At 34.4% G+C, this 10716-nt stretch overlaps 1 protein-coding gene across 1 annotated transcript; it reads left to right on the top strand.

The window, feature by feature from the left end:
* The first annotated feature begins 3330 nt into the window (after window positions 1-3330).
* LOC106478229 lies at window positions 3331-9306 on the top strand. The gene is made up of 4 exons (XM_013938753.2): window positions 3331-3568; window positions 4549-4644; window positions 4877-4964; window positions 6229-9306. The coding sequence occupies exons 1-4, from the start codon at window positions 3524-3526 to the stop codon at window positions 7386-7388; spliced, it is 1389 nt and encodes a 462-aa protein (XP_013794207.1). The 5' UTR covers window positions 3331-3523; the 3' UTR covers window positions 7389-9306.
* Window positions 9307-10716: the final 1410 nt, after the last annotated feature.

The following is a 10716-nucleotide window of genomic DNA, read 5'->3' as shown; positions in this document are numbered from 1 at the left end:
GTGCAGTTGGGTAGGCTTTGTGTGCCATACTTTCCAAATCCTGTGCCAGCTCTTGCAGGCTCTCCCCCTTAGCACGGACTCTAGTCCTAAACTGAGCCCTGTAAACTTCGGACTGATTTTGGGTTCCATACCTGAGTTCTAGAGCTGCTACCAGTGTTCTATAGTTGTGCCTGTCGTCTGCTGATGTTGTCCCTTCAGGTTCGTTGCCAGATATACTGCTTTCTGCTCCTCTGTTCATCCATTCGTTTCCGCCAGGAGCTCAAATTGTGCTCTATATGCTTCCCACTGTGCCTTCCCATCGAATTTTTGTGGCTTCCTTCCTTCGTACTAGATCACCCCTATTTCTGACATTCATGTCTGGGATGTGACTTCTGACAGGACTGAAGATGTCTGCATTAGGGTTTAGCTGCGGGGTCTGGAAGGGACTTCCTGTTGTCTGGGGTTGATTAGGTCGAAGGCTAATATATCCTCCTTGTGTAAAAGACAGTAAATCATCCTTTAATGTATTTAATTCACTTTGAAATTTACTCATCTTTTCCATTTGTGTATGCTGGCTTTCTCTCAACTGTTGGAGACTTTCTTCTTGTTTATTTTCTTTCTCCTCCAACTACTGCTGTAGTCTCTCTTCTTGCTCATTTTCTTTCTCGTCCAACCACTGCTGTAGTCTATCTTCTTGTTTCATTTCTTTTTCCTCCAACAAATGCTGTAATCTCTCTTGTTTATTTTGCTGTTCGAGCTGCCACTGTTGCAGATTTTCTTGCCACTGCTGTTGTCTCTCTTCTTGTTTCTTTTCTTGTTCTTCTTATTTTTTTCTTTTTCCTCCAACAACTGCTGTAATCTCTTTTCTTGTTTCTTTTCTCGTTCTTCTTATTTCTTTTATTTTTCCTCCAACCACTGTTGTAGTCTCTTTTCTTGTTTATTTTCTCGTTCCTCTTGATTCTTTTGCTGTTCTTGTATTGCTGCCATCAAATCTGCTAAACTGTAGTTTGATTTGCCACTTCTCGTTTCCATCTTATTTTTTCTTTTCAGTTCCACTCTCTGACACCAGTTTGTTGCGTATCTGCTTGTTTGTTAATTTCCGGTATAAATTCTTCCCGAGGAACTTCAGCGATACAAGTCCTTTCTTAAATAAAACTAGTTTATTCTTTCTCAATATAACTTTGCAATACACAAAATTTCTACAGTTAATTTAACTTAAACACACCCTATAATTCACAACGATTCACGCACTTTACTTAAAGTCACTACCACTAGCTTGACTCAATTATCTGTCTATCTGCATATTATCTCTCCCCTTTATTTGCTGGACTTATATACTAAAATAGAGGGCTCCTAGAAAAGACTAGAGTTGCCAGGAAAAGTCAAGATCCTTCGAGAATCTCATGACGTGTTACTAGCGTCACGTGACTTCCGCTGTCATAACAATATGAACAGTAATCGCTTTTATAGTGTCACATCAATATTGTAATATTATCCTCACTCCTAGCTACCTTATACCCCCTTGGTGGCTCAACAGTATGTGTGAGGGCTTATCACGCTAAAAATCGGGTTTTGATACCCGCGCTGAGCACAGAGCAAATAGACCATCGTGGAGTTTGGTGGTTATCCGTCCACATACTTCTCTGATTTCTACTTCCGTTAGGCATAACACTTAAATTATATCGTATATTCACATTAGTACTGTATCTTCCTTTTTAAAATTAGTTATTTAATAAACAAAGAAATAATAACCGTTTTCGACACGAACAGTTATTTAAGTGTTTTGTATGCTGAATTGAGAGACGACATGGTCCACGTGTCACTTTACCGGCTTGATACCTTTGCTTCTATTGGTCTGAGAAACGTCTTTTACCTGTAAGGGATTAATTTAGCTTAAAATCCATAAAAGATATAAATAACTTAGTGGTTGCTCTAAGTGTCGTAAGTATATTTAAATTTCAAATTAAATATAACATATATCCATGTCTCTGCATAATTAGTAATTGGATTTCATAGTACATGATCCACAACAATTACAAAAAGTTATAGTCTTTACAGTGATAACTAAATTTAGTAAAGTTGATGAAAGTTACGCCACTGCGCACGGAATAGTACAGACTTCACAGTAGCAAAAGACTACGTACCACCAACCAGTCCATCTGCTAACATCAGCTGCACAAGTCTTACTTCCGTGCCTGAGGGCTTAGAACCAGTTTCTATGATAGCTGCACACCACGCGCGCTGAGAGGCGGAGTTTTCCCACACTACGCACGAGCCAGGGTTATGGGAAGAAAGTGGTGGCACGTGCAGTTCTACCAGCATCTTCTAGCTCAGATTACCCCCTGATTGATCTGTAAGTCACAGACATAATACTACACCTACGCGGATGGCCAATCAGCTTTAAGGAGTTATGTTTATCTATGCTTCTACATAACTGGTGGAATTTGTTCCGCTGTATCATTGTCAATACAGCTTGAAATATACTTCTGCCAAATTCCAATGCATGTGATACATACCGGCAAATTTTAGAAACACAAAGTTGCTTTCATATGTTTCTAGGGTATTCTGTAATTATAATAGTTAAACATTTTGTAGGCTTATACCAACATATGTTATAAATATTAGTAGTTTTAATTAATGTTTACACTTATAAAAATTATTATGCACTGTTAGCTTAATTTGTGGATTGGATTTAGGAATAACGTAAATATAAGTTGATCAAACCTATTGAGATTTTTACAGATTACGGCCGAAAACGTTAACAGCTACGGTACCCATTCGATAATACAAAGCACTTTAATCATTATAAATTTTACTTTCCTTTGGAATTAAATAACATTAAATACTTCTAGTTAGTTTGTTAATCAAGATTAGCTTTTTAGGTTTATTACTTTTTTATTCTGGTCTACATATTTTGCTTACTTCTGATGTTTTGATACCACAAAAACAGCGAAGTCATAATGCATCTTGTGAACTGTGTAATAAGCAAACACATATTTTTGTAGTGAATAAAAATATACTTAAAAATATATTTATATTCCTTCAAGAATTTACAACTGAAACTAACGAAATATGTGAAGAACGAATAAATGTATGATATGCATAAAACTAGGTAGATTTAAAATAAAATTTCATACGGATAACATTAAAAATATTATCAGTAACGACATGCAACCCTTTGTGGCGCTTCCTTACCTAATCTAAGCAGCGGGTGCTGCGCCCGCCACTGTGATCTAGTGTGGGAAAGAACTCGCTTCGCTGTTCTCACACGCCCGACCAACATGCTTCATTGACCTTATATAAATAACAATCAAGTCACGCGTTCACGTTCCCACACATGCACTTGTTGAGTAGTCCCGAGCAGGCCACACAACAGGGGTTATGATTTAAGCTGAGAAACGCAGCTGTTAGACTCGCATTCCGTTACGAGGTGTCTGAAGAAGGAAGTTAGTGGTCAACGTGAAATATAAGTTATGAGTGCTTGAGCTGGACGTTTGAACTGTTTTCACTTACAGTATTTTTGTTTACGAAATTATAAGATAAAATGCCCGCAGAAAAACCGCCATCAAAAACTAGTGACTACCGACGGGTAAGTTTTCAATGTTTCGTGTTTAAATGTGGGAGTGATTCAATAAAAATGATAGTTTTAGTCACTTTCCAGTTCAAGTTTATAATATTATAGCTAGTTCTTTCGATAGAAATACGTAAGTTCCAGGCCATGAGCCTCAACACTTGCGATAATAAACATATAATAATTAGTATTAAATTTAAAAGCATGTTACTACTGGCTAGTACTAGTAGTAGGGGCGTCGCTGGACATCAGTCCATGCCTCGGATGTAGTTCACACTCACGGTGCTTTGGTTTTCTTACGTACGCTATAAATTAATATTATTATTAATATATTACTGTATAATTATTCTGAATAGTTGCTGTTTCTGGGGGTCAAAGCCCGAAGTTTTTGAGCAGCTAGTGATACCCTTGCTTATTAATAATTAATTAAATACTTGAACCAACTTAATTTTTGATAGTAATTAATAAATTAACCGTGACTTTTCGTTTTAATGAGTTGAACTAGTCTGAAGAAATAAAAAGAAGAAGAAGCATTTTTCAATGTGTAAAAACTGTAACTTGTAAGAAATTTATATTACATTATTTATTAATTATATGGATTACTGTGAAGTTGAGTTACGACTGGAGTAATATTACATACTCTACCCTACGTAAGGGTAATATTAGGTGTGATAAATAGATTATTTTTTCGCATTCAAATTAAAACGGTCGCAGTGTGATGAAGACTCGTCGAATAGGCTTAACTATCACTTTATTCATAATGATATATAGATATATTATCTACTTAAGTGTTTTGGTGTAACGGGTTGCATTTTTGTATTATATTGGTTATGTTTTTTTTTGAATTCGTACAATATTTTATAAACGTAGAATGTTAAATTCCTAAGTCTGCAAGCTATGCTCATACTGTTCTTAACATATGCAGTGCACCCATATTTAACAATATTATTGATTACCATCATCTCGGTTTCTTCTTTTTTTAACCATGGTTCATATAGGCTACAAAGCCCATTATGGAAAAACGGAGAAGAGCCAGAATCAACCAATGCCTCACAGAACTGAAGAGTCTGGTTTTAGATGCGTTACGCGAAGATGTAAGTAATATTTTGTACGAACCTAACTAAATTAATAATGCTCTAGTAAAACTAAAAGTCACGAATATTGGAATACTAAACCTAGACCTGATAACGTATATTTTAATAATTCCACAGTTAGTCTATTATTCTTTTATATATTTTCGAAAAAAAAGATTAAATAGTTTAAACACATAATTACGAAGCCTTAATTAGATTATTAATAATATATAATTTTATTTTCACCCATCAGCCATCTCGCCATTCAAAGCTAGAAAAGGCAGATATCTTGGATATGACTGTCAAACATCTTCAAAATGTGCAGAAACAGCAAGTGGCAGGTAAGTTGCATAATGTTGTCTGTTTCAGTAGCAATGTAAAGTGTATGTTTTGTTAATGTTATACTTGTGAGTGTTTTACTAACGTAAACGCTCGTTTTCTTTATTAGTGTATATTATGTTCATAGTAATGCAATACTAACGAGTTTCAGGAAAACTAAACTTATAAAAGCACAAATCAAGAAGCTTTATTACATTTACAGTGTCTATGATATGTTTACTGCTACGCTGTACGAATATCTTTTAATAGGTGTTGAAACCGAGCACGTGATTAAAGCCACGTCAAAATATCTCGTTTGTTAAATCAAACAGTTGTTTTACGTATTGTTGCGTGTTATTTTATATGAATTAAATTATTATTCATGTTATATATATATTAAGTCAAAGGTCCTCGAACTTTATTCAGTCCAGAAACCTTTTTCTAAAATTTCGGCCTGCCCTCGAACTAACACCAAATTGTTCTATTAACGGCTAATGTCTCGCTGACCTCCCAGGAACTAACTGTCCTGTGGACACCTAGGGGTGTTCGAACTACAGTTCTGTTCCCATATTTTATCTGCCAAAACAGAATTACTACTTTTAGTTCTTGTATCAAATTATGTACAAGAATATCTGGAATAGAAAACGTATTAAATAAAGTTTTATATTTATGCGTGCCGAATCCAGAAGAATCAAAATCTCGTATATTTATATACAACTTTCTTTTCTACGTGTTTTTACACAAAGTTTGCATGTTCAATACTTTTAAATCAAAACCTCAACCGTATTAATATTAGTTATCTTACACTTGTTAGCAACATCTTTCTTCCTTCAACTGTCGTTTAGAAGTTAAGCTAAAAGCTACACAATGGGCTATCTATGCTCTGCCCACCAAAGGTATCGAAACCCGGTTTCTAGCGTTGTAATTTAGCAGACATGCCGCTGTGCCACTGGGAGACAGTACTGAAGCTTATCTTCTTTACTATTGTTAGCTAATACTATACATCAGTATACCTTTATAATTCACAATCTAAATTTAAGCGACCAGAGTTCATATATTGAAATAAAATTTTCATAATCTGCGTATATTCATAACATAGATTAAAAACTTTGTACTTAACATTATACTAGAAGCTTAAAATTAACAGTGATTTTAATTTTGTGTGAATTATGTCGAGACTTACTTTTTCATGTCAGCTTCAGTAACATGTATCTCTCCTATTTGTCTGCCCATCTATGTAGTATGTTTTACAAATGTCATAATTGATTCACTTCTTTCTTTCTCTAGCTGCTATCGCAACGGACCCCACCGTTCTTAGTAAGTTCAAAGCTGGGTTCAGTGAGTGTGCCTCCGAGGTTAGCCGCTATCTCAATAGAATAGGAATAGAGCAAAATCTTCGCCAACGTGTATTGAACCATCTGGGAAACTGTGTTTCAACTCTCCAAACACCAACGCTGTTCAGTATAGCAGCCACCACAGGCATAGCTTCTGTTGCCTTTCCGGGAATGAACTCTTCCATTTCAGATGTCGTTAGTCATTTTCAACCACTGGGAGTCCAGATACCCAGTAACATATTCACTACAAGTTCTGATAACATGGTTCCACCCAGCACCTTACAGAGTATGACAGTAGGGTTGGATATTAACAATAATGTTCTCAGGGCCCCTGGTTCAGCTACAAATCCCTTAACAATTTCTGATAATCTCGAAACAATTTTGGGAAGTCTTCCTCTCATTCCAAGTCGCCTTCCCAACGGAGACATTGCGTTTTTGCTCCCAAGAAAAGCTTTTGCATCTGTTTCTAATGAACTTACTAATAGTATTGTGATAGATTCCAGAATCACGGATGAAACTAATTATAGGGTTAGCACAAATAACACCACCACTCCCAGTTACTCATCCTGGGACCATTCACTGTCACCCGAAGACCCGCGAAGACACAGTTCATTAAGTTGTGTCCCCAGTCCCTGTTCTAGTGATTCTGGTTCTGAAGTCTTCGCTGAATCTTTGATGGAATCGCCAAAAGAATCTTCACTTTCTGTAAGTTTAAGTAAAATTGACCATTCTTCCCAAAGCCTTTCATCCAAGACTCCAAGCGTTGTTCAAGATATCTCACCGTCGAGATTTAACACTTCCGTATCATCTATGAGTAAAAAAGATGTCCAGTCTACCATCGCTAATAAACATCGACCTGGATCCTTAAGTGTAGAATGTGTTTCAAACAACCAGTCAACCATTAATCGTGTGGAGAACTATTTGTCTACTTCTCCACAGAAACTTCTAGAAGATAGAGACCTTGTGATTAGGGAAGTTGGAGTTCATAGTGAACATAATAGTATGAACTCCATGTTCGGTAGTTCAGCACTTGTCAAAAATATATCAAGTGTCCATCATCAGCCAGCTAGATCGGCCGAAGAATCGGATAATGCCGTTTGGCGACCATGGTGATTAACCATAAAGTCGTGCTATTATTTTCTTCTTTATTTAATGTTAAGACAGAATACTAAATCAGAGTATTATAGTTAATTTAGCTTACCATATTTTCATGAAGATTACCTTCCAGACTAAAATCTTGAATCCATCTTTGTAAATTCGAACCAGTTTTTGTGTACATGAAGACTGTTGCATTTCGACATAATGATACATGAAACCATATGAACACGAACTAATGGCTCAATAACATGCTTAAAAATAATAAAAATGTTTTTTCCTCGCCGAATATGAAAAAGTTATTTTAATCATAAGTTTGAAAGCACAGCTCATTAGCCCACAAGTGTAATAAGAATAAATTTTTGACTGCAATTGAAAATAACATTGGATACCATTTGAGTTGTATTTTATATGTTTAAAGTGTGAAGTTGACAATTTTTTTTACGCTTGGTATGAACAGTATAGATCAAAGTGATGAATTTGAAATATTTAGCACAGTGTGTACGGGTGTAGATAATTCATAGGAATGATATTAGTTTAGAGTTTGTAAGTAATATTGGCAAAGGGTTATTCAAAACATCAGATTTCTCAATTTTACAATGTATTTAATTCTCTTGATCTACTTACAACTGTTTTTATTTGTTGATCAAAATGTTAAAAAACTCATTTTAAGAGTTGTGGTGATGAAACTTTTTTATCGTATTGATGTGGATATACAAGTGTCATACTTATTTTACATAATTTTTAATTTTCGGTACATGATAGTTATTTTGCTAATCGTTTACTAATACAAAATGAATGTTGGGCTCATGACTACAGATAGCAGGTGTAAATAAATAACATTTTAAGACTTACTTAAGAGTGGAATTTTATTTATTTGGACCACTAATTAACGACATTTTTTAAGAGATTAAATTGTACTGGATAAAATAATAGGATATCCTAGTGGGATATTTTAATTTTAATAATTAACGCTTTCGTTTCATCCTACTAAACTTTAACGTTTTCCCAACATAAAACTAAAATTTTAAAGACATAATTTTGACATTCAGTGTTTAAAGTAAAATGTTTAAAATTATTATTCACGAAAGTTTTATATTTATACGTGCACTGTTGACGAAGAAAGTGTCTTGCCACATGAATTGGGCAATTATTTGTAGGACGGCACCCTAAATTTTTAAATGTAATATTTCTGGTAAGGATTTTATGTATTTTAAAGATAAATTAGTAGTAGGCCTACCTTCCGTTTGCTAGTATGATTCTCCTTAGACAAAAGCTATCATGTTACTGTGATTCACTGATATCAAAAAATGTTGTATAAATTGTAATATATAAATTTAGTCAAAAATAATTTATCTGTGGTGGTAATATATATATATATATATATGTTACGAAATTTGTTTGGCTTTTTATGTACCTTTTTCATAAATACAGTAGAGAAGGGGATCGAACGACTAGCCCAATAGTCTAAAAGATCCACTATCTTTGTTGTTGTTGTTTTTTTAAAATAAATACTTCACTTACATATAAATCACTTTAATGTTTTGTACAGAAAAAAAGATCCACATTGTTCTGGTTAAAGACTCGCAACTAAATATTAGGAGAAAATAAATCGTACTTACTTATACTCTGGGTGGTAATTTTGGTTACGTCCTTTCAACCTCAACGTGTTTGAGGACAACCAGGGGTGTTCAGAAACTCTTTGGCGCTTCTCTTACACCCCGCTGCTTGGTGAGGGATGTACATTACATATTCGTGAGTATCATAGTTTGTCCTGGATTTGGTTTGATCGGGTCTAGAAAAAAGTCACTTTACGTCAAACAGTATTTTCAATACACTGTGTGATCTTTTATGGCGTGTATGCCTTTTACAAGCCAGGAGGAATAAGTACAATATTATCTGTTATGAGAACTTAATTTTAGGTTTATCACATTTATTTTCAAGAATTGGAAAAGTGTATATTAATAGTATTTCAACCACACTATGTTTGTCATATCTGTTGCCGACGATGCGTTTCGCTCAATCCAGAGCTCTTCTGGTTGGCTGAGATATAAGACTAGGTAGTTTTCGGAACACTGGTTAATATAAGCCACTTGGATACAACAACAATTGTTACTGTGTGTAAGTCTTTTTACAAGCTGTCTAGGAATGATTACAGTTATACTTGTCATAAGCCAATGAATTATGTGGACTTATAATTATAGTTAACTCAAGCAGTTATTAATATAAATAACATCGCTAATACAGTAAAACCATTAACAGAACTCGGTACTAATTTTGTCGAAATACCGAGTTCAACTGTGACTGTACAATAAGAAAAATATTGTACTTTGACAAATTACAGATAGAATTCTCTAGTTTTGATTGACGTATACTCTGGTTTTTATGAGATTGGGTACTGTAACCTAATCTGCCTACGAACTTTTCGTAAGATTTTACGGACGTTATTCGAATTTAGTTTCTCCAAAATCGCTTGTAGTTTGTGGGTCTACATTTAACTTTCTAATGTTTACAGGTGAATATTTTTTGAATTGAAATTATGGTGAAACAAGCTTGTAACATTCAATAATTAAATAAACGGAAAAAAGATAATTTTGTTATGTTAAACACAATATTTTATGGTATCTCTATTTCATTTTTATTTAGTAAGAAAAAAATAACTAGTTTAGGAGCGCCAATGTAACATCTACCGGGGGAGGGGCAATTTTCGTGATACAGTTAACTAATTTTAAATACTTGTGGGTATGCTGATTCCTTTTATTATTAAAAAAAGTGTTCATATTGGTGAATCACCAGTTTTCATTACAAAATTATAGTGAATCCCCAAATCAGAACTAATAAGTAACAGCAAGGTCATAGGTCTACTTGTTCAACTAACCTAATTACCTCAATGATATAGACTATCAAAATTACACAAATTGTCGAATCTTAAACTTAGGCCTTATTTTTGTCTGAATATATTCTGTCAACTAGACATCAAACAACTTCAGTACAATATCACTTACCAGTGCATTCATGATGGTTACTTTGAAATGTAAATATAAAAAGTTTACTTGCATTAGTTAAAAATAAAGTTTGTTTTAAATCCTGTTATCAATTTATAAAAGTGTTGGGTTATGGGATGGAAACAAAGTATGTAATTCAGCTGGGGACACTTCAGCTTATAGCGCCATCTGCGGATCAATAGAAAACTATTATAACTCGAAAATATCGCTAACAGCAAGGGTAACTAGTGACGAATCAATGCTTTTTCATCATTACAAGTGTTGTTTTTTGTAATGTGTTTCATGACATTACATACTCTCAGTTAGACCGATATACTGACTTAACCACATTATTTACACAA

The sequence above is a fragment of the Limulus polyphemus genome, unplaced genomic scaffold (genome assembly GCF_000517525.1).
Source record: "Limulus polyphemus unplaced genomic scaffold, Limulus_polyphemus-2.1.2 Scaffold192, whole genome shotgun sequence".
NCBI lineage: Eukaryota > Metazoa > Arthropoda > Merostomata > Xiphosura > Limulidae > Limulus > Limulus polyphemus.
The sequence above is the reverse complement of the archived record's forward strand: the minus strand, read 5'-3'. Positions and strand labels throughout refer to the sequence as shown.

Bases quoted from the DNA above. Each gene is read 5' to 3' on its own strand.
- LOC106478229 (XM_013938753.2), top strand. From the start codon at position 3,524: ATGCCCGCAGAAAAACCGCCATCAAAAACTAGTGACTACCGACGG. The intron at 3,569-4,548 runs GTAAGTTTTCAA...TGGTTCATATAG, and splicing joins AAACTAGTGACTACCGACGG to GCTACAAAGCCCATTATGGA. The intron at 4,965-6,228 runs GTAAGTTGCATA...TTCTTTCTCTAG, and splicing joins GCAGAAACAGCAAGTGGCAG to CTGCTATCGCAACGGACCCC.